This window comes from Lissotriton helveticus, chromosome 11 (genome assembly GCF_964261635.1).
Source record: "Lissotriton helveticus chromosome 11, aLisHel1.1, whole genome shotgun sequence".
Taxonomy (NCBI): domain Eukaryota; kingdom Metazoa; phylum Chordata; class Amphibia; order Caudata; family Salamandridae; genus Lissotriton; species Lissotriton helveticus.
The window spans coordinates 209,952,588-209,978,096 of record NC_136072.1 but is presented as its reverse complement, the minus strand read 5'-3'; the positions used below and the strand labels follow the sequence as shown (position 1 = coordinate 209,978,096).

General features: G+C 42.5%; 1 protein-coding gene across 1 annotated transcript in view; it reads left to right on the top strand.

Moving 5' to 3' along the window:
• GPR87 (G protein-coupled receptor 87) overlaps positions 1-23,729 on the top strand; it is a 70,735-nt gene extending 47,006 nt beyond the window's left edge. The window contains exon 2 of the mRNA XM_078666115.1: positions 22,504-23,729. Within this exon, the coding sequence (XP_078522241.1) occupies positions 22,512-23,543 (1,032 nt within the window). The 5' untranslated portion in view covers positions 22,504-22,511 and the 3' untranslated portion in view covers positions 23,544-23,729. The remainder of the gene's footprint in view (positions 1-22,503) is intronic.
• Positions 23,730-25,509: the final 1,780 nt, after the last annotated feature.

The window sequence follows — 25,509 nt, the reverse complement described above, 5'->3', positions numbered from 1 at the left end:
TAGTCCAGCCCCTAAACCTAGTATAAATATAGGAACACAGTCCCTAGGACTTCAGATTACCCTAGACAAAACTCTGAAACATAAATCCTGGACCTTCGACATTCCATTTCGACTGGAAGATGGAAGACATCTCCCTTGTGGTCAAGGAGTGACCACCCGGTTCAAACAGGCACCAACAGCAACTTTGCTGGTCTGCATTATTGAGGTTCCTGCCAGATCCCTAACAATATGTGACACAGGACATGGACTTCCAGACATCTCTGACCCCGACCTTCGCTCACAGCAAAGCTGAGACCCATGGCGGACACGAGAGTGGTGGGACCGGAACTCCAGGACATCCTGCATTTTGAAAGCTGCACCTACTTTACGAGGTATCTCAAAGTTGTGCATTGGGGTGCTTGAAGCACCAGATCCGAGCACCATTTGCACTGAAGCTCAGAGGCCCCCACTCCACGAGTATCCCGTGGGTCCCGCTTTTGCATTTCAGCTCGACCCGTCTTTGCGGTTCCTTGCCCATTGGCTAGTGAGCCCCCACAAAGACTTTTCTTTGAATCTAACTTGCTTACCTGGTTGCTCTAGGCTTGCTCCATCTTTCCTGCAAAGGAAAACTTCCTCAGACCTTGTTGATCTGCCCCGAAGCCCATCTCTTGCCAAGGCTTGTTGGGTCCAATCCAGATACCGACACCGCAGTCAACTAGATCCTCTGTGGGACAGCTCGAATCCAGCTCCTGGTCACTGTCAACACCACCTGGTCCTCGTGGCTGAGGGAGACAAGCTTCACCTTTTCTCATGAAATCACCCGACATTGGCTGGCAGCTTTCCATCACCATCCTGGTCACTGGCAAGTGACCCAGACTCTGTCCCTTCTGATTTCAGGTTCCACAGAACTTTGATTCACCCTTGGATCGACCCGGACACTTTTCCTCTGGTCGCCTGCAGCACTTCTTTGCAGATCTCCATTGAAATCGACGACGAAACCTGACACCAAAAGAGACCTATGCACCCGACTTCCGTGGGTGAGGTAACGGGAGTACTCTGATAGTCTCAAGGGTATTGTCCCTCCTAGTGTCTAAGTCTAAAAGGGTTCCATCGCAGTTTATTTAGAAGTGTCCTTAAATTGTAAATTTGCAACTTGTTTGTTTCCCATAGAAAATCAATGGTAACCCGCGGCTGTGTTTAGTCACTGCACGCGGCTCCCATGGGCCTCCTACATCCTAACCTTTGGTTGTTAAGAGTAGTCCCAGCGATTCCACAGGCCGCAGGCCTGCTTTCTAATTCTCATGTGGTTCTTATACCACTATTTTAGTATATGGTTTGTGAGGCCCCTGGGGCAAAACGTATACTGTGCAACTTATCGTATGCTAATTAAGTAACTTGTATTGTACGTTTACCTCTGACCTCATAAAGAGGGCAGAGGGGTTGTGTTTAGAATAAATACTTATATATTTGATATATACCTTGTGTGGTGTGCTTTCATTTGGTACTCAAGGGATTATAATTGGTAAAACAACTCGCTTAATTCGCTCTCTGAAGTCTTAGCCTGAAGATTGCTCATCACTGCGACCCCTAGGATAGCTTTCTATAAGGTTGACTTTACAACCGTCATCAATAAGGGTCGATTAGACTGGTGCAAGGTGCCCACTAGAAGTAGTGGACATCATATGCCAGGCTAACTTCTCACAACAGATATTTATAAGTAACTGCTAAGTCAACTTTTTCTCCTTCCGTAAAGCAGGAGAGTAACTTAAATTCAAAATCAACCAACCGTACCACTTTTTTAAAATATAAATGTAGCTCTAGCCCTTGCTTGTCCATGTAACGTTTAGGGCATTTATACTATGTTGCAGGCCTAAAGAAAATTGACTGCTGTGCAGTAGGTAAAGTCCCCTGCTCTCTCCCTTTGTGTTTTTGGCCCATCCCCACGGAGACACCTCCGCTACCCGCCAAGATGGTGCTCAATCTTGGGGTCAGTTTTAACGATAACCTTAACCCACGTTAATAGAATTGTGAGAAGCTGTTTTTCGCTTATCAGGGCCCTCCAGAAGATTTTACCGTTACTCCCATACCAGGTGCGAGCACATGTAGTAAGAAGCGTTATTCTGAGTCGACTTGACGATGGAAATGCGCTACTGCTGAAAACACCTAGTTACCTGATTGGGAGACTCCAGAGAGTACAGACGGTGGCGGCTAAACTGGCCCTGTCCAGACCACGACAGTAATCCACATCCTTCGCACTGTCGGTCCTGCATTGGCTTCCGATACTCCAGAGTATTCAATTCAAGTCGCTGTGCATTGTCTTTAAGGCACTGCACGGACTGTGACCTATACCACTGCAGTCCAAGTTTAACTGGTATAAGCCCACATGGAGCCTTCGGTCTTCCTCGACTAATCTGGTGAATTTACCTAAGATCAAGAAAGTTAATTCTGGAGGAAGAGCCTTTAGCTATGCTGCAGCACGCCTCTGGAATAGTCTGCCAGTTGAGCTGAGACAGATGCAAGGTCTGACTAAGTTTAGGGGCAAAGTTAAAACCTGGCTTTTCCCTAGAGTACCGGATTAGAGTAGAGACTAGTGAGCCCGGAAGTGTAGTGATGGAGTTTCTGTACCTCAGCGCCAGGATGCCCGTTGGGTTACAGTGCGCTTTATCAATCTGAAATTCAATACAGTACAATATTGCCTTCATATTGAATGCAACCTAATTTCTCTTGTCCCAAGCTTGGCAGGTGGCAGTTATCCTGTGGAAGGGCGCCTCCAAGATCTGCAAGGTATAAATTAATCAGACTTGGGGCCAAGATGCTCACCTGTTTAAGGCTGTTTTGGTATCAGTTCTGTTTGTCACTCGGCTATCATCTTAAATTTTGACCCGGGCCTGGGTTCTTGTGTGCAGTTCTATATTTGCCCTCAATAGGCTGCTTGGCATACCCCATTCTTCCAGTTTTGACCATAGATGTCCTTGAGGAACTCGATCAAACGCAGACTTGAGGGCTGCGAAACATGCATATAGCAGAGTTTTTCTATTTTTGGCCGTCTCTACTAAGAGAGCTAATGCTGTTAAATTTGTTAGCGTCCCCATCCTGGCACTAAACTCTGTTTGTATCCGTGGTCTAAGCTTTTTTTCTCTACATGCTGATATTTGATTTTTCAAGTGTCAAATGGGTGCTTCTTGAGGCATTGCTATTGATACATCCACACAATAGCTATTTTGAGTAAAACAATTACCATTGATGCCCTTCTCAATTCATTTGTAGACACCTTTTCTTCTTCTTTGATTTGTTCTTTTTCACTCTACAAGAACCAGATGATATTATTAGGCCTCTTTCTTGATGCCAACCTCCACTAAGGCATCCTCACTGTTCAATACATTATAAGGGGTCTTTTTTAAGCAATGGCGGCTAATCCGCTAAGGCGGAGGCCCATCACCCCACTGCTTTTAAGCACTGTAACGAAAGGAAAAATAAAATTATAATAACGTGTTGTTATTATCATTTTATTGTTTCCAGCTGCTTTGCGGGAGGGGCTGCTCTGCTCTAAGGGCAGGAGAGGAATGGTTTGCCCACTAAAAGGGTGTATGAATGCTTGCCGGCCCTCTAGGGCCTGCCAAACAGTCATGCACATTTTGCATGTTCTCCACGCAGGCTGTATTACTGCCTGCATGGAGAACATGCCCGGCCCCCAGACTCTGTCTAAGCACTGAACCATGGCGCTCAGACCAATCACAACACTGCATTGCAGCGTTGTGATTGGTCAGGGGAGCCTGGGTGCTTACCAATCACAACGCTGCATTGCAGCTTCGCGATTGATCAGGGGAGTCTGGGTGTGCTTCCTGGTTGCTGTTCTGCCCAAGTCTGATGGAGGGGAGACAGAGCTGAGACACGGGACGCTTCGATAAGGTAAGTGTTTTTTTCTATAATCCCCTTCCTTCTCCTCCAGTCCCCCCCACCCCGCCACTCCCGATCCATGCCTGCTGCCTGCCACTGATTTTAGGTACTAAGTTCTACGACACAGCCTAAAATGGATGACTGCTGTTGTCAAAGTCGTACAAGTATGCTGTGGTGTGGATCTTGAATATCGAGTAGAGAATATCATCATACCTCACATCGTACACATAATATCGAGGACAAAAGCATTTACAGAGAAATATCTGTACATTTTCCATATCTGACTCCATATTTATATACCATGACAATATATATATATATATATATATATATATATATATATATATATATATATATATATATATATATATATATATATATATATATATATATATGAGGCACGTAGCTGTTGCGTTAAGAAGAGTAAATCTTTATTTCTGTGTCTATGCTTACCTTTTGATATATTTGTCCTTGATATTTTGGCTGCAATATTTATTCTTAACAATATTCCCTCATTGATATTCCAGACTACAACATTATGTTGCAAAGTTAAACACATTAGACACTTACATAAAATAGCACGATTGGTTGTTCTGCACCCCAGAGTTATGCTCTTAAAGCATTATTATAAAGAGACAGGGAAATTGACCATTTTTTCTCCACTGTCACAGCTACCAATAGCAGGAATACTACTAACTCCAGGGATGGGGGACAATCAGACCTGTTACAAGTTGTACCACGAAGGTACACTAAGGATCACAAAGTTACAGAGCAAACCAGTAATATTTCTTTCACAAATATTTCGTCATTATGGCCCAGACTTTCACCGAGAGTTTTCATCAGCTTTCAGCAACAGAAAAGCTCCGGTTGAAACTAGACATCTCATAATTCGGATGTGTGGGCGACAACTGAAGTTACCGTCTCCATCAGAGTTAAATGACCACCGGGGATGATTGCACCAGGCATCAACTGTTTATCTATCTTGTGTTCCTTTCAACTCAGATCTTCTTGCACTCTAGTCAGCCCATGCCAGGGATAGATGACTGCTAATGCATCGATTATGATCCTTTTAGTTCTTCTAAATAAAGGGCAGATGAATAGATTGTTGCTCCCCGTATTCAAGCAATATTTTGATGACCCCTTATATGGCATATTATCAAGCGCCGCTTTTTTGGTTTTAAAGGCCAAAAAGCGGCGAAAATGACATCGCCCTATCTACAAGCGGATGCATTACCACGTGTTAGCACCCGTTGTCCCGATGACTCGCTTTGCATCTCTAATGAGATGCAAAGTGGGTATCACTGGGCAGTTCTCCTTGTAAATTATCGCTGATGTGTACATCGCAATATTTACAAGGAGGCCCACGCATTTTTGCAGACGTTAGTTTTTGGCGAAAACCACGGTTTTCGCCAAAAATGAACGTCTGCAAAAATGCTGACTTAGGTATACTTACCATTGGGGTGGATTATGCTGATACAACCACAGGGTCGTATCAGAAAGGTTATCCCCGTTTTCCATGGAACATCGCTGAAAAACCAGCGATGTTCCATGGACAACACCGCTATCGCTGGAATGATTATCCCCATTGCGCTATGCGTTGTTAATACAGCTCTAGCATGGCGATAATTACCAGCGATAGCCGGCTATAACATTTTTCACGCTGAGTGCGGCCAGCGATAATTATGCCCCTCCTTTACTTATTTAATGAGTAATTAGGTACAACTTGCTGCGATACCTTAGTGTTTTTTCTATCAAGGATTCTCATGTGCCTGTCTCATTCAAAGAACACATAGTGGCTTTTTTTCTAAAGAGCTTCAACCTTTTCACATTTGAGCTGTCTAGCTTGGAGCAAACTGCGAATCTTTCAGTTCTAGCCAAGTTTCTGCAAAATACACCAGGTAGCAGCCTGAGGACTCCCTCGATATTCACTAGTTACTGTCCTGAATTCAATCTGGTTTCAGATCTTGGCATAGGACTGGGATAGCCCTGCATCCTATAGTTAATCTTTTCACAGATCACAGGTGTTAGTTCAGGCTTATGTTGATGACACACAGGCACATAGTAATATCTCTACAGGTTTAATACCAGGCTAGACCTTCTATGTCTTCTCACTGACATTCAGGACAGGATGCCACTCAAAAATCTGCATTTTTTTATGTTGCAAATACAGTTCATATCATATTTGCGTGAAGGGGAATTTGTCACTTTCAAACATCCTCCAAATTGATCAAGCTCAACAGTAAGCTTAAGGAAAAAGTACAAAATCTCAGTGTCATCTTTGTTTCTAATGCCTCAAAGGAACAATAAATTAGTGCAGAGGTAAGTAGATGTCACCTACAGTTAAAAAAAAACAAGTCCCATTCTTCCATAACTATCTAAAAACATAGAGCTATATTAGTACTTGTGAGAGCCTACATCAATTCCTGTTTGGACCACTGTGTTGCTCAGTATGCAAAAAATATCTTAGGCTCTTTTGCTGCTACTGCAACCAGACTAAAATGCCAACATGAGCGTAATAACTGATCTCTGATACAGAGATCAGGAGTCCTCAACCCAGAGGTAACTGCAATGAATACCAACATTGGACATTAGTCACTTTAAAAAAGCCTCCTTTCAAATATCTAACTGCCAAGTCCTATAATATCCTACCTCCAGATCACAACCAGATCAACTGCATAACCCTAATCTTCAGAGCAATGACAAGAATGTGTCACTGGATGTTCAATTTTACCTTACATTGTGTGGTGGACACAATGTTTCTGCCACACCTTCCCTTGAACATATACTGTTTACATAATGGCTATATTCAGGGCTGTTAGAAATGGGGGTCTCTAGTTGACAGAGGTAGGTACCGTTTTCCAAATAAGGAAACTTGCTTCTAGTCAGGGTTTAGGGGATACACACTTTAGATAACCCCTGCTCATCCCCTGGCTAGCTTGGCATGAGCAGACAGACTAATGTTTAAAGTATTTGTACTAAAAACCACAGTAATACAGTAATAACACTACAAATGGACACCTCACCAGTTAGGGAAAATAAAGTATCTTTCTCTAAATTCAACAAGACCAAAACGACAAAAATCCAACATACATGTAATAAGAATATGACTTTAGAAGGGTTTCAAGCAACTGGGTCCAAAGAAAACTATGGATGCGTGATTTCTCACAAAGTACCTGTAAATGCGTCACAATTCACAAGGCCATACAGCTGCATAGATGGGAAGCGTCGAGAAACAAATAGATGTGTTAGTTCCTGAGACCGTAGGGAGTCGATGCGACAGTTCTGCTGCACGCAATTGAAGCGATGCATTAAATGTGGTCTGTAGGGGGAAGTGATGCATCGACTCCAAGACAATTCTCGTCCGTGGGTGATGCGTCGGGAAAACTTGCCACACAGTGTAACACAGGTAAGATGTGTGGAAATCCGGGATGCATCGGCGATCGATGCAGCGGCATAGAGTGGTGCTGCATTGGTTTCTTGAGCCTCAATCCCTCAAATGCATCGTTCTTGCAGCAGTGAAAGGCGCTGTGTCGTTTCGGCAGCGGCGCATCGATGCACACAGGCCCTTGAAGATCTTCTTCAAGCAGGTTCAAAGCAACGTTCCAGTCATTGTCCTCTTCTTGGCAGAAACAGCGACTGCAGGCCAACCCCACTCAGCACACAGCAAAGGGGCAGTACTCCTTCTCACAGCTCTTCAGCTCTTCTACATGGCAAAACCTCCTCTTGAAACCAGAAGTGATCTAAAGTTCTGGGGTTTTAGGTGTAATACTTATATCCCAAATGTCTTTGTTCTCTTTGTGCAAGGGTCTCTGAGCCCAGTCCAAACCGGTTCTGTCCTCATTGGTGCAGTATGACCACAGGAGGTGTAGACAGCATTGTGCAAGGGAGACAGGCTCTATTGAGGTGCAAGAAAATCTCCTCCCACTACTCTAAATGTAGCCAGGGCCCATTCAGTTCAGATCTGAGTCATCCAGGAAGGGACAGGCACATCTCTACCCCTCCCCCTCTCAAGGCTCTTACAGTGCATGCACATCCCCAGCCCCTGTCACTCCAAAACCAGACATTCAATCCATAAACAGGCAGAGGCACACAGAATGAGTAAACAAGAAACTGCCTACTTTATTAAAAGATGTGTTATTAAATTCTGAGTTCGGAGAGCCTAAACTTTATTTGCCTATCTTGTACTAATGGGAAGTTATGCTTGTAAGATGTTACAAAGTATGTCCCATTCTATCCATTGGGACAGACAGCCTTTCAATAGTGAAAAATGAAATTGATAGTATTTCACTATCAGGACATGTCACATACCAGTACATGTCCTATCTTTCACATACACCACACCCTGCCCATGGGGGGGGGGACCTTAGGCCTACCATAGGGGTGCCTTACATGTAAGAAAAGCGAAGGTTAGGCCCTGACAAGTTGGCGCACTTGCCAGGTTTCCATGGCAGTTTAGAACCGTGCACAGACACTGCAGTGGCAGGTCCGAGATACCTTTTCAGGGCTACTCATGTGGGTAGCACAATCAGTGCAGCAGGTCCATTACTAGCATTTGATTTACAGGCCCTAGAACACTTCAGTGCACTTTACTAGGGACTCACTAGTAAATTACATATGCCAATCAGGGAGAACCAATTGTGATCACAAGTTACACGGGGAGCACTTTGAAACTCATCAGCAGTGTCAAAGTGCCTGAAGCATCTAAGCCAGCAAAAACGAAATCCAGCACAGCATCAAAAATACAAAGCACATCCCCAGCCCCTGTCACTCCAAAACCAGACATTCAATCTATAAACAGGCAGAGGCACACAGAATGAGTAAACAAGAAACTGCCTACTTTATTAAAAGATGTGTTATTAAATTCTGAGTTCGGAGAGCCTAAACTTTATTTGCCTATCTTGTACTAATGGGAAGTTATGCTTGTAAGATGTTACAAAGTATGTCCCATTCTATCTTATGGGACAGACAGCCTTTCAATAGTGAAAAATGAAATTGATAGTATTTCACTATCAGGACATGTCACATACCAGTACATGTCCTATCTTTCACATACACCACACCCTGCCCATGGGGGGGGGGGGGGACCTTAGGCCTACCATAGGGGTGTCTTACATGTAAGAAAAGCGAAGGTTAGGCCCTGACAAGTTGGCGCACTTGCCAGGTTGCCATGGCAGTTTAGAACCGTGCACAGACACTGCAGTGGCAGGTCCGAGATACCTTTTCAGGGCTACTCATGTGGGTAGCACAATCAGTGCAGCAGGTACATTACTAGCATTTGATTTACAGGCCCGAGAACACTTCGGTGCACTTTACTAGGGACTCACTAGTAAATCACATATGCCAATCAGGGAGAACCAATTGCGATCACAAGTTACACGGGGAGCACTTTGAAACTGATCAGCAGTGTCAAAGTGCCTGAAGCATCTATGCCAGCAAAAACGAAATCCAGCACAGCATCAAAAATACAAAGTATAGGAAGTAGAGGCATAAAGTAACGGGAAACCACACAATAGATGTCTAACCCAGGCGAACCTGAAAAATAGCTCATTTGACACAGACGCTTAATGTGAGATCAACATTAAGAGACCCAGACAGGTGGTGTGTGCAAAATAAGTGCTGTCTTGTCGATCCCTACTTACTGTGATATTTTGGTGCTCCCTTCTGTGGTGTACAACATATCTGTTCATTGTATGGACAATTGGGCATCCCATGCTGGAGCTGTCCAAGATTGTGGCTTTGTCTTTAACTTTCCTAGAGAAGACACTCAGAGTGTACCACACACAGCACAATAGTTAGACCTGTCCTATCAGTCCAGGATTGATGTAGTCACCCTTACAGCATTCATTAGAGGTGCAGACAAATCTTCTGTTCTTGATAGAAGATGGAAGAAGGGGCAGAGCTCAAAACGTTCCAATTATGTTAGATTAAAATGTGTTTAAGTAGGTAAGCTTCTTTAGGGTCTTATTAGTGATAATCCTTCCCACGAAGAAGTACATTGGGTGGATGGAATAGGTCTTTGCCCATGAGTGCTTTTTGAGACACATAAAAATCATTACGGCATCACAATTTTTGCCTTGATGCGAAAAATGAGTCATAAGTGGGAAACAGGAGCACGATTTTCCTTAGTAAGTGCCACAGGGAAAACAATGCAGTTCTGAAAATTTAAAGAAAGCTTCCCTAATCGTCTCTCTCACTCGAAGACCTATGGCCTACTAAGTTTCATTGGTTATTGTTAAATATACTCAAAGTCATGCATAAAAAAGTTTACCATACATCTATGTATAAAAGTACAGGAAAATGGAGGATGTAATTAAAAACAGAGTTTTGACAAAAATGTTACTAAAAGAAAAATGAATAAGTGGCCAGGCTCCCCCACTTTAGTCTGGCTTTGCACTCCTTTCTACAACAGTTTTAAGACCCTAAAAAAGACCAGAAATAATGAAAAAGGGTGGTTTGGGGGCAGCTGAGTGTGTCAGTGTAATGAGTGATTACACCTAGGTATCACGTTCATCTACCCACGGAATATACAAACAAAACTATTAAACTTGGGAGTGTTTTGGTTTGTAGATGCATTATCACTCTAACAACTTGAACTGATTGCTATCGCTTCCATGGAAACAAATAACGCCATGTATTAATCTGTTCGAGAAGCAGAAGCTCAAGGTCAATTACAAGGCAAAGCAGCACTTAAACACTGAGTGCAGAAACTTGGCTTCAGACCAGAAAAAACCCACAAAAAATGCTATGTGGGGACTACCAAGAGATGCAATAGGCAGTAGTTAAGCTCTAAAACAAACAGAGCATTTTACTTTAGCTTCAATGATGTCTGCACTGAGCATTGACATGAAAGCCACAAAATAATAGAGATGCAGGTCTTGTACTTATATATTGTTTGTAGGTGGTATTTGCATGGCATGAACCTAGCTCAAAGGCAGCATAGTGCTGTACAGTATCAAAGACAAAGATACAGCCATCAAGAGATTGAAATGGCTGCTGGGCTCAGAGTGCAAAAGTGGACTGTTACAGTATCATGTTTTAGGGCCTGATTATGGGTGCCACAGTACTGCATTGTTATGTATTGCAGCCCTTAAATAACAATACCTTGGGCATTGTTAAATATTGGATGCAGTATATTATTCTGATGATGAGTTGTACCTGTGAAAAGGGGGCATAACATGTTTATTTTGTCGCTTACCACACCAAAATATGCAAGTACCAATACTTTTCAGCCCTTTTTCCTCCAGAAAATATCAGCTGGTTTGATCTGCCAATATTATCTTAGAAAAATTTCAGGCTGCAGTGTTTGCTGTCAAATTCCAATTTGCGACATGTGCGAAAACTGGAGTTAGCACATATATTGCAATGTACACAGCACTCCCATATGCCTCCTCTCTTTGCATACCTCTGCCTAAAATTAGCGGCCTTGCTTCCACCCACTCTGTACGTCCACTGATGCTATTTCCCTCTTCTTGGCAATTTTCCCTTTCTTCCATTCCTCAAATCTGTCTATATTCCTGTTGGCAGCTCACTTATTCTGTTTTTTCTTTCCACTTGTCTCCATCGCATACTCTCTCTCTTTATCTATCCTTAGCTGATTTCTGTTTCCTGCTTTTTCTGTCCATCTTTTCTCTATTTCTTTCTCTCACTCCTCTCTTCGTCTCTGTCTCCTTCCTCTTACTAAGCAAATGAAAAGTCACTTTATGTCATGGATAACCGTACTTCTGAAGGTGGAGGGAAGGGATATTAAATATGGGCAGTGGAATTAGGACGACATTTTTCAGAGTTCACCAGATTGAATTCAAGCAACCTTCAACATGAAGGTAGTCCTTTCCTACAGACATGAATGTAGGCAAAAGCCAATTGTGCTTTAAATAGCATTTATTTTATAGAATTAAATGGTTTCCATAGACATAAGCTTAAATGTTTCTTGGCTGCTCAACGAATTTTACATCTAAATTCCTTAGAAATCCATTGATATTAAATTCATATTTCAGCATTTCAATATCTGTTGTCAGTTTTTCAAGCTCATACAGTAAATTAAAGGTGGTTTTCAATCCCAGTGGGGTCTAACATGTATTATTGATTCTAACATTTTATACAGGACCTGAAATAAATGTAATTTTGAGGAAGTGACGCTTTTGCCTACAATGATTTGTGCATAAAAGGACTTCCTTCTTATTGAAGGCAACTTGAATTCAATATTGTAAGTACTTTGGACTAGAGTATATTCTTTCGTAGCACACCTTAACAGTTATAAGCTGAAGAATGATATAGCCTAGGAGTGAAACCCTGTGGGACACTAAATCTTATTACACAGTTCACCAAATGCAGTGGTGAAAATAAGAAGAACAGAGGGGCATATTATCAAGGACCGGTGGTAAAATTATCGCAGTTTTATCGGCAGGAAACTGCCGATAAAACGGCGATAATGGGCTTGATAATATGCCCTTGTTAATTCCCATAGAAGCCCATGTTAACATCAGAACATGGGCTTCTATGGAAATTAACAAGGGCGTATTATCAAGCCCATTATCGCCGTTTTATCGGCAGTTTCCTGGCAATAAAACAGCGATAATGTTAACACCGGTCCTTGATAATATGCCCCAGAGTTCTGATTGCCGAAGTAGGCGATGAAAGCTTTCCAACGTTGTACAAGGGAATTGCGATAATGTACATCCAGAAATTGTAACAACACTTAAGCCCTGCATGCCTATGTGTAATATTCTAATGTATGGTGCAACTGCAATACACATCCACAAATTTACCCTTTCTGAGTCTTTCTTCGAATGGGAGGAACAGGCTGGTTAATTACAGGATTTCATGTACATACAACGTTCTTACAACACAACAAACCCCTAGATACGAACGGCAAAGCGAATGCCTGTGCCAGCGATTGTCTACTCTTATTAAAATTAGCTGCTTTGTTTTGCTCACAAAAGGACATTTCTTTTGCGGATGTTATTGCAGGTACACACACTCTTGGGAGCTGCATTTGATACTTCCATTCCAAAACAGAGTATCTTTTCAGGCTTTACAGGTAAGAGGAACTAGGAAAGAGGATGTCAAGTGTGTAGGGGTTATAAAACGTGCTAACAGGTGGAACTGGAAAATGATCACCGGAACACAAAAAAGGAAGTTTATATCTCTCAGGAGTGTGGCATAGTTTCAGCAAATTTTCTAAAGAACATGTGTGTCCCCCCGCATGTGTGTTTTTGTGTGAGTGCATGTGTGTATGTGTGTGTGAGAGAAAGAGAGTTTTCATGCCTGTGTGTTAAAGGCCGAGGGACAGAGAGTAAGAGAGAAAGAGAGGGATATTAACTAAAAGAGAAAGACTGAGAGGCAGAGATGTCTGGTAGAGGCTAGCAGGAACTACTATGTGCGTCCCTGCAACAGCATCTCTAAGTTGTATGAGATCCCAACGTTTGTGTTCTCAATACTGCAGTGGAACTAGTAGCTTGATAAATCTGATATAGTTCTAGGCAATTTATCAATGCCAAATCTACTGCTATTATTTTAATTGTGGGACTGTACATATAGACAGTACTGACACCAGAGCAGACCTGATGTTAGTTGCATTGCACCAAAGAGAGTCATTTGTAAGTCATATGTAAGGTTGTGTCTGCCATCAAAGTAGTACTTGATCTACTCCCTTTCACAAAGTAAGGTTGTAATAGTGTTTTTTGTTCATGAGCAACATTGAGTATGGATTTGCCTCTATAAGACCTATTCCCAAAAGTAAATATGTGTGTTTACTCACATGCATAATTACTACTACACCCAGGTGCAACTTCACACCACAATTTTATTTTCTACCCATCTGAGTGTAGATTTACACCTAGATGTAGATATACACCCCGTCAAATTAATGGGTGAAGCCTCTTACAGCATGATTCACAAGTGTGAATTTACTACTAGTAACACTGCACACATAAGTGGGGTGACCCACCACCACAATGACAGAGGTCTACCCATGGGAAAGTATACAGAAAAAATATCAAAGTGTATTATACTTTAAAGATTATAAAAAAAAATCTAATTTGTAACCTGAATTTAAATTCAAATATTTATTTCAACCTTTAACTAATAAAGTAAATTGTTACATAACATTGACTCAAAAAATAAATGTATATTAAATGAATAATTAATTTAAGTGCATTAATTTAATTTATAAATAATTTCTACGAATAAAATTCACCACTTTACTAACTTTTTTTATTATGAATTAAATGTAGTTAAAAATTATGGGTTTAATTTAAAGTTTGGTCGGGAAGTACCCATTCCACCAAAGTGAAAGTCTACCCGCCTCATTTAGGGGCCTATTATGATGTCATTTGTAAGGCCTGCAACCTCATGTCAGGGGCCTTATGACCGCCATCGTCGGTTTCAATTCTGACTGGCTGATTTTGATTTGGGCGGTCGGAATTGAAACCTGACGGCCATTGAGGTCAACAGTCAAGGAGCCCGTTGGTCAGTCGGAACCAGCCCATAATCCAAATGGACGACGGTTTGCGCCATCTGGATTACGATGCACGGTTTCTGGTAGGGTTTCCAAGCCGTCCTTTTCGACATGGAATCCCTGTTGGAAAGCAATTCAATTTATAAGCTTTATTCGACATTTTGTCATAAAAGCATTCACCTAACCCTATACAATAAATACTACTTATAAAAATACTTCTAAAAATCCACATTAAACATTTGATGTCGAATAAGCGTAATAAAAGATCATAAAATTACAACACATTATTACAATTTGAGAAACACATTTCATAGGTTTAAAAACATACAGTTTGTTGCAATAGAACAGTTTATGGATATACATAATTTCATTGTGATACAGTAGCCAATAATGATCGGGTACGAATTAGCCACGACCATGCCAAATACTTTGCTACACCAACCACATACAATGTTGTGCAATCAGATTCAAGTATCCTAAGGGCTTCGGCTTGGTTTCGGGTTCCCAACTTTAGACACACCGGTTTTAGCCACTTACGTCTGGGGGCCAAATACAGTGGGCAACAAAACAAAAAATGGGAGATGTGTTCAATTTCCCCAATGCAATAGTGACAATGTTCATCCCATATCTGGGACCAATGCTTCTTAAACGCATTTAGTGGTAATGTACCAATGCGAAATTGGAAATACAGTTTTCTATCATACGGTTTTTCTATTAGGTCCCAAAAACATTCGTATGATGGGTACATTTTTAAGTTTAAAAAGCGAGATGTTAACATTACACTTGTACTGTCCCTAAATATTGCAAGGTATATCATCTCCCAATAAAGGTCTTTTAGCTTTTCCTTTGAGGGGAAGCAGGTTGGATCATTGTTGTCCCATAGGTGGCCCAATTTCAGTTCTGTAAGTAGGCCCCGCAACTCCCTTAGCCATGGGATAGTATGGAAGCGGTCGAATTTGATGACATCCATCAGTGCTGCTGCATAGTGGCCTAACTCTGGGGTCACCATAATTCGCCTCCAATACAGGAGGGGCCGAAGCCTCGCTATGTCCACAACTGATTTTCTGCCCAAGTCTAATTTTAACGGGATCATTGGGGTACTTTGGGGGACCATTGTAACCCCTCTTAGAAACCTATTTTCCGCTCTGGCCAGATCGCTCAAGTTTGAGAAGCCCCATAATTCAGAGCCATATAAACAAGCCCCCAGGACCTTCATAGAGTAAATTTCCATGACACAATTCAAAGGCTTTGTCAGAGAAGTGCGGTGTTTTAGCGAAATAGCACCTGATAGCTGTCTAAATTTTAGAAGGGTTGTCGTTATGTGGTGTTTCCAGCTCATGTTTTCTTGCAGAGTGATACCTAGGTATGAAAAAGAGTCCACTCTTTCTAGGGGTGTTCCTTTATATTTTATTACACCCTTAAACGAGGACTGTTGATTAAGGCACATAAATTTCGTTTTGGTGGTATTTAGTTCTAGGCCCTTATCATCACAATATACACCAAAGGCGTCAACTACTTTTTGTAACCCACTAGGGGTGCGGGAAAGTAATAATGTATCGTCCGCAAACATGAGAACTGGTACACGGGAGCCGGCAATTACAGGGGCGTCACTAGCAATCTTCTCTAGATGTTCCACAATACCATTTATATAAATGGAGAAGAGGGTTGGGGCTAGGACACATCCTTGCCGCACCCCACGTTCAACCGGGAAGGAATCAGTCACCTCTCCTTGTTTGCCCCATCGTATCCTTGCGAAATTATTTTCATGTAGGCGAACGAGGAGTGTGAGCAATTCCTTTTTTATGCCTGCATCCGCCAAGGTCTGCCAGAGTTTTTCCCTAGGGACTAAATCAAAAGCGGCTTTTAAATCTACAAAAACTGCATACAATGTCCCCTTCTTCAGGGTGACATTTCTCCAATAAATTGTTAAAAAATGGAGAACTTGGTCAACGCTACTGGTTAAAGGCCTAAACCCAGCTTGATAGGGTGACAAGATGTTATTTGCGTCGATCCATTGCTGCAGTTTATTTTGGACTAGTCGACCCATTAGCTTTTGAGCTGTATCAATTAAACTAATGGGTCTATAGTTTTTAGCCAGGGAACGGTCACCTTTTTTATATATGGGAATTATTTCCGCTCCCTTCCATGAGGCGGGCACTTCCCCTCCCATAGCCACTGCATTGGCCAACATTGTAAAGTAGGTGCACCAGGACTTCCGGTCAGATAGAAAGATATCAGCCGGAATACCATCCATGCCTGGTGCTTTCCCCCCTGCTATACAGTCTAATACAACACTCACATCCCCCTCAACAAATAGTGGTGTTTTGTAGTAGACTTGTAGAGGAAGGTTAACATTATTAAACATATAATTACGGGCATACTGTGGTTGAAAGTATTCTATCCAGCTGTTCTTTGCAACATTATTAACAGGCTGGGATGCTATGCCACCCTTTGCCCATTTCACTGAGGCCCAAAAGCGCTTTGAATCCTTGGAGGCACAGATCTCCTTAAGTTCTTGCCAACAATCCTCGTCCCAACGCTTCTTGGCCGCTTTTTGAACCTGCCTATACTGATTCCTCGCCAGCCTTACTGCTTCAGGCCTTCCTAGTCTTAATTCCTTCCCGAGATTATCTCGAGCTGCCCTGCAATTCTTATCAAACCACCCCCTAGTGTCTTGTAGTTTCTTCATTTTGCTTACGGGGGTTTTTTTCCGGAAGAAACTTTGGATTGTGGTAAAAAATGTGTCATGGGCAGTCATCATGTAGTTGATAAAGTTAGTCTGTCCAAAATGGGACTTAATTTTAGCAACTTCACCCACTACTACTTTCTTTAGAGTCTCTATTTTAACGAGATCTTCTAGGAGCATGCTCCACTTCAGGTAACGGGAGTTATTGGAGCATACTAGGTCCTGTGTGACCATGTTATCCTCTCTAGGATGGTCAAATGTTTCATTGTAGGTATGTAGTGTCAGGCACAATGGATTGTGGTCGCTTTCAATCTTAGCCTTCACTTCCATATCCTCTAATTTATCCCAGAGCCTTACATCTAGAAGTATATAATCTATCCTGCTTGCCGATCTACCATTATCAAAGGTGTTTTCCCCCCTACAATCGGACACTGTCCGGCCGTTCACTGCTCTAAGTCCTCGTGAGAGACAAAAACTTTTCAATTGTATTGCTACCGTGCTCCAAGTCTTAATTACAGGGATATCTAGTTGGGGTATACCCCACTTGGAGTCCTCATCTTCAGCCAGGACTTTATCCTCCTCACCCAAAGGCTCGAAGGTGGTATTGAAATCCCCGCCTATTATTATGTGAGAGGAGTCTGGTAGCTGTTCAATATTGTTCTCAAGACACGATAGGGTCTCAGATGATTTACCCCTTGCTACTCCCCTTGAATACAAATTAAACAGGGCTAGTTGATGACCATTTTGCCAGGAGAAATCAAGTGCCAAAATATCGTTAGAGGGAATAGACCTTTGCTTAACCGAACAGTTCAGAGTTTGGCGTACCCAAATTAACAGGCCCCCCGAGGGACGTCCCACTCTGTTACTAATTGCCGGGATAAAGAAGTTTAAATACCCTTGCCTAAAAATTGGGATAATCGACCAAGTTTCTTGGAACATGATGATGTCCTGCTGATTAATAAAATCACCCCAGTCGGGAATATTTAGCTTATTAGCTATTCCGGCTATGTTCCATGAAATGATTAGTAGCTTTGGTTTAGCCTGCTGGGAGTAAGTCTGGGCAATGTCGGGAATGATCAGTGTTTCTGCAGGATCTGCTCCTAGTATTACCTTTTTATTCAATCTCGATAGTGACTCAACTTCCTCCGATGATTTTTCCTCATCCACCTGGGCTCGGGTTTGTTCTTCCGAATCGGAAGCACAAGATTCAACTGGGACTGGTATGGATTCATCTGACATGGCAATCTTAGCACAGCCTTTGCCCGTCCACACATTCAGGGTAGTAGAGGAGACATATGTGAGTCAATCACACTCATTCAAATCCGTTAACACAGAGTAATGATTATCCAAGCTTAGCCCCCACTCACATGCTGGATTAGTTCTAGCCCTGCTATTTCCCACTACTGTCCATTTAGTTCTTAGTATACTCGACTTTGCTACTAGACCCCTTCTGCTGTAGAAGAAATCCAGTGTCAGTGGAACTATTTCAGCTGTCCTACGTTGTGGAGGAAGAATATTCCGTAGGACATCGGGCAGAACATCGGGGCCCTTAAAGTTCAAGACCACACAATCCCCTTGAAATTTCTTTGGCTTAGTACCTATCCACCTAACTCTTCTTGCTGTAAGCAGATCGTCTGATAATTTTTCCTTACCCCAGGGGGATATATGCATATTACTACTCAACCACTGGAGAGCCTTATTTCTTAACGAGTCAGGGGATTCGATCTGACCAGTTTTGAGCAAGGGTGTGTTAGCTAGTACTAGGATAAGGGGCGAGGCTTCAACAATTAGTTCAACTGGGGCAGATTCTGGGTTTAGGGTCTCAGGGATACTGCTGGCCATTAATTGGGCTGACTCATAAGGAAGATTCATACCAGAGTTAGTATCATTCCTGGGGCTAGCGTGTTGGACATGGTCTGAAGAAGCTTGTGAACCAACAGTCACCCCTGTTATTCTTCCCGCAGTCTCCATTTGGTCAATTTTTGAAGCAACTAGATTTGCTATTTCACCCACCCCCTCATTGGTTTTCCTTAGCAGGGATTCTAGCTTGTTGACCTTAGTAACTAATTGGTCAACCTTAGATATGAGGGGTTTCATTAAACCTAGTAGTTTAGACTCTAGTGCGCCCATGAGCTTAGTTAAAAGAATATCCTCCCCATCTTCATTTTCATACTCCTCTTCCCGTATCCCATCCTCTTTCTTTCTTTTTGCTCGTCTAGGTGGGGTTGCGGGTTTATTTTTAGAAGAGCGTAAGCCACCTCTTCTAGGTGGCGCCTTAGTGATCCCTTTTTTTGCTCTCGGGGCAGGGACAGGTGTTGGGGAGGTAATGGTTTCTATGTCTGCCTCCTCAATTAACACAGATTTGTCTTGGTCATCTAAGTTGATCAGATCTGTAAAGGGGTCAGATTGATGGTCCATTGTGGTCATTGAACCATTAATTTCTAAATGCTCAATTAGGACTTCACTAGGGTCGGAGACAATAAGATCATCAGTTGCAGGCTGGGACACCCCTGATTGATTGATTTGGGCACAGGGTGGCGAATCCCCCGTACCTAGGGAGGTCCTCCGGTTATTATTGATTTTTGTCACTACCTGGACTAGGTAGTTGTGCATGGTGTTAGCCGGAGTGACAGGCGTTTTTTGTTTAGACATGATGTGCAGACAATAGGTCACAACCAGGCCCCAGCAATGGATAACTAACAATAGGCCAGTCACACAATAGATGTTAAATTAGTTTACCTTGCCACTAGTCAATTTGAAGTTTGGGAGTTAGAGGGATGGCCCAGTCCAGTCTCTCACAGTCTAGAACGGGCTAAAACGGGCCCGCCCTTGGCCCGGGCTTAGCCCCGCGCTTGGACCCGCTCGCGTCCCGCTACGCGGAGGGGGCAATGGTGTTTTATGCGCCGCCTGGCGCCTAACGCTTCGTCACTGGGAGCGCCCCCGCAAAGGCTCCTGGGGGTTGAAGTCCCCCCGCTCGGCGGCCGCTCTGGTGGCAAAGGCGGCGGCGGGGGGGACTCGGCTCCTCGGCTCCTGCTGCTGCCTCGTGGGTCTTCTCTCCTCTCAGCACGGACACAGTTGCAGGGATAAGTGGCAGGTACAAAGCAAAACTCCTTTTGGGCTCCCACAGCGCTCCGGGAGCGCTGCTGTTTTATGCGCCGCCTGGCGCCTAACGCTTCGTCACTGGGAGCGCCCCCGCAAAGGCTCCTGGGGGTTGAAGTCCCCCCGCTCGGCGGCCGCTCTGGTGGCAAAGGCGGCGGCGGGGGGGACTCGGCTCCTCGGCTCCTGCTGCTGCCTCGTGGGTCTTCTCTCCTCTCAGCACGGACACAGTTGCAGGGATAAGTGGCAGGTACAAAGCAAAACTCCTTTTGGGCTCCCACAGCGCTCCGGGAGCGCTGCTGTTTTATGCGCCGCCTGGCGCCTAACGCTTCGTCACTGGGAGCGCCCCCGCAAAGGCTCCTGGGGGTTGAAGTCCCCCCGCTCGGCGGCCGCTCTGGTGGCAAAGGCGGCGGCGGGGGGGACTCGGCTCCTCGGCTCCTGCTGCTGCCTCGTGGGTCTTCTCTCCTCTCAGCACGGACACAGTTGCAGGGATAAGTGGCAGGTACAAAGCAAAACTCCTTTTGGGCTGTTGGAAAGCATGTTTGGGGGACCCTGGCAGAGCCCCCTTTTCTTTGCAGCCTCCAGTTGGTGGCCGTGCCCCCTGTTAATCCACCTCACATTTCCCTATGGGCACATGTACAACGGGTGGTTTACGGCTGTAACCCATTCTCCCATAGGGAAATGTCGGAATGTGACTGCACCATGTGCAGTCACATCATAATGAGGTGGTCGGGACAGCCGACCAGAGGTCAGTCAGTCCTGTTTCTGAAATGGTGGCGGGCGGACGCAAGTCCGCCCAACATCGTAATAGGCCCTTTGTGTTGGGTGGCCCTTCTGTCCAACATTGTAATAGGCCCCTTTGTGTTGGGCGGCCCTTCTGACGATTGACATAAAGGCTACTTCATCTCCGCAGCTGACATAGACGTTCGATGGCCTAACCGACCAATGGCCATCGGAGGTTTTGCCATTCGTTCACCTGCCCTATTTTGAGTGGGCGGACAAATGACATGTTTTCACTCACCATCAGAGAAAACCTGGCGGTTGGGAGCAGTAAAAACTGCAAAATTACCCCCACACCATTAGAGAAGACTCCCGTGGCCACGGGTTCATACATTTTTATTTTCAAAAAGGAAATCCTGATTACTGTAAGACTGGCAAGAGGTGGACTTACACCTGTTTACACACCTTTCGTTTAGTGTGATGAAACATTTAGGCATGATGCCATCTTTACTTAAGATTTTGCTAATGGCATTCATATACGTGTAAAAATGTGCATGGATATTCATCTAAAGTAATTTAAGTCTGTAATTATTATGTATTTTTTTTTCTAAAAATATATTTCAATTATAAAGCAAGAAATCTGAGCAGTAAAACTGGCTGAATTAAAAGTAGTCATTGACCTTACATCTAGTCCAGATAGTAAAAGTGGAGACGGGGAAATTGAGAGAAACACTTATCCCCTCTTACAATTCGGCCTTCAAATGTGTTAGGCAAGCTCAGGTCCCACTTGAAATACAAGAAGGGAGGCCAGGAGTAGTAGAGAAGAAGGCACATGTCCTTACGAATAAATGCCTGCTTCTGGACTCCCCACAAGTTTCCCTATAACAAAACAGTTACACTCATTGCCTCAACCTCTCACCACTATTTCCCCCATTCTGCACTTCAAGAAAATGTTCAGAATTGAATTATTCTCCCTATCTTAAACACCTTTGTATTGTAGTAACATAGCATTAAGACATTAAAAGTGGCGCCCGGTGACGCAAGGGGCTTGTAAGTAAGCCACCTAGTTCCTGGATAAGGTAACATCGTTATAAACAATAAAATCAATTTAATGTAACAATTTGAACTCTGGAAATGTATTTGCCAAAGCCCTCCTTGTGTGTTTTAGTACATCAAGACTTATAGTCCACTTATAAAAATTTAGTTGCAGTTCTGTCCAGTCACCACTAATTCCTGCCTAGACTTTTTCTTGATAGCCTCCTTTTGGGAGGTAACTTCCTTTTTTTGGTTCTGCAGATCTTCAATGCCTTCTTTGTGAGTCTGAGCAACTACTTTGCAGCCCAACACCTCTCGGCAGAAATCTGCGTGGGAAGAGTTTTGGACAACTAAAAAGTAATAATTTGTGTTATAACGAGTATTGTGGAAAATATTACAGTTTTGCCAGCTATCAACAGCAGTTTCATTCTGAAAAAGAAAAACAATAACAATCTGTGCATTTAATGCTTTGTTGCCGCCCTGATAAAGGGGACTTTCAGATAGTTTCTTCTTTGCATTGTCATTTTCATTTCTAGAGCAGACCGTTGTCATTAGTGTGACCTCAAAGCTCTGTTATGGGCAGTTCGTATGAGGTATATATACTAATGTAGTCTTTCTTGTTTACATTCTGCAGCATATTACATGGACCAAGTCATCACAAAGGCATATAATTTTACAGTGGATCGACGTGGGATTTCTGCACATGAAAGCGAAATAGTCAGAGTTGGGTTGCCTCTGCTTTATCTCATCATATTCCTTGGAAGTATCTTCCTAAATGGCCAAGCAGCATGGGTGTTCTTCCACATCAAAAGTACAACAAATTTCATCTTCTACTTGAAAAACATCATAGTCGCTGACCTTCTGATGACCTTGACATTTCCTTTTAAAATAATCCAAACCGCAGGTATTGGACCATGGAACCTGGATTTTTTTATCTGCCGATACGCAACGGTCTTGTTTTACACCTGCATGTATATAAGCATTATATTTCTTGGACTGATCAGCATCGATCGATATCTCAAAGTGGTAAAACCATTCAGAAGTTCAAAGATGTATAGCATGAGCTTCACAAATATTGTGTCTGCATGTGTGTGGGTGGGCATGATCACTCTGGCCTTACCAAATGTGATCCTAACCAACGTCTGGCCAATCAAGGACCAACCAGAAGACTGCATTCAGTTCAAAAGCTCATTTGGTGTTGCATGGCACGAAGCAGTAACTTACATAGACATGTGTGTGTTCATAGCAGTGCTGATTGTGTTAATAGCCTGCTATATTTCAATTTCCCGGCATATCCGAAAATCTAGCAAGCAATTTTCGAGCTCATCAAGTAGACGGCGTAAACATAATCAAAGTATACGTGTTGTTGTGGCTGTGTTTTTCACATGCTTTGTGCCATACCATGTGTGTAGGATCCCACTCATGTTTCTCCGGCTAGATACTTTTTTAGGTGATCCCGCCCACAGGATTCTGTATTATTGCAAGGAAGCTACGCTCTGTCTGTCAGCGTGCAATGTATGTCTTGATCCTATCATTTACTTTCTGATGTGCAAATCCTTCTCACAGAGGGTGTTCAACAGATCTAGTATCAAATCCAGGAGTGAAAGCATTCGCTCTCTTCACAGTGTGCGGCGATCGGAAGTCCGAGTGTTCTGTGAACTTACTGAAGGATAAACATGGCATCCAGGCAATCGTTGCAATGTGTTTGTATATGGAATACTACCTGTACATAGTAAATGTTTATTAAAAAAATATTTTTTCGTTACTGTTGATGGTTTTTAGATACAATGACAAATAGTTGTACACAAACAACTCGGTATGGTCATTGCTACTGTTCAAATGTATGGTTAAATTTTACCTATAAATGACAAAGCTCTAAAGTTCTTCCCAAGTTGTCAATTAGTTCAGCATTGTCATAGGTATTTAATGGCATGTATAAATCATGTCACTAATACAAATGTCACCACCTGTCTTCTATATGTAAATCTATCAATCAGATCATTAATATAGCATCGATTTTGGATCTAAAGATGAAGGTAAGGAATTCTAGTAAGGTTCTTTGAGCATTAACTCACCAGGTGATGTATGAAGCAAGTGGCACATGCAATACTAAAACAGGGTTCTTGTGGAAAGGTGGAGATCTTTCTGTTGGGAGAGGAAAGGTGTTCCAGGAGGTCAATAGATAACCTTTTCTACAACATTTGCAATTGAATCGGTCTTGCCTTTGGGACCTTATATATATTTAGCTATGCAGCACATTCGCCTGTTTGCTGAAACATCTACTGTTCTTTAACATGGAGGGAAAGTAAGCACGAAACTGCGTGACATGCCAGGTATGGGTACACATGGAGAGAAATATTGCCTTTCAGCTGGAAATGGTATAGTCCAAAGCTTTGTTTTTAATTTAAAATCAGGGCCTTCAGTGGTCAAGATTTGAAAAAAATATTATTGTCTATGGGTGCTCGTGGAAGACAATTTCTTTGGACTGTAATCTAGAGAATGCTAAAGTGATTCTGGTATTTTACTGACCTCTGCTGGTCATATTCTAACAAGAAAGTTAAATAGAGGCAGTTGCCAGAGCATGTTTAAAAAAGAGAGTCCCTCAGCAGAAAGCAATTCTGGTATTTTACTGACCTCTACTGGTCGTTTTCTATCAAGACAGTTAAATAGAGGCAGTTGAACTGAAAAAAAAGTCCGTAAGTGGAAGCAGACAAGTCCTAGGGCTGATCTCCAGAGCCCACAAAGTATAGACACGTGTAAGTATATACTAAAGTATATACCAGAGTTCCTGAATGCTCAACCTAATAAATCAGTATCTTCAGCACCAGAGAATCTATCAGGGCTTTGGTCAAGTGGAATGTGATGTGGACCTAGATCTTACAGCTGTTGATGAGGTGGAGATGGAGTTGTAGGTGGAGGTGAAAGTTCATTGGCATGGTAGTTCAGATAGTGCCAGCACAATTGTACATGAGGCTCCCGTGGTTCCTGCCTGAGGACGTGAGAGTTATGGAGTTGTGAATGAGGAAGATGGGAGAGACCCATTTTATTGGTGTGTTTCATGAAGGAATATGAAGTTACTCATATATGGATCCCACTTTAAATGCCTTTATCAGATTTGGACCTGTAAGTCTATCTATAATACTTGACACATACACAATAGAAATAATCACAAAATTACGCTGTTCGCTAACAAAATATTGCCTCTAGAAATATCGCCATACTAAAATATTGACACATAAATATCATTGTCAAAAATATCGTCATGCTATCTTTATAAAGTAAATTACAAAAATATTGAATTTAAAATATTGCAGTCATTAATATTGTACAAAATATCATTAAAAAAAATATATAAATATTAATCATTACATATATTAATGAGTACGCTTAATATAATGCAAACTAAATATGTTTCTTTCATTTTAATTTTCATAATTATAATTATAATTTCATGATTATAACTAGTATACTTAATCAGAAAATTATAACACACATATTTATTAAACCTAAAAAAATATTGCAGAATTAACATGAATATTTATCAATTAAGTAATTAATATTCATTAAAATTGAATTATTTATTAATTATAATTAATTTACTTCCCACCCCATACCCGTACAAAACCTGCAACCTGCACAT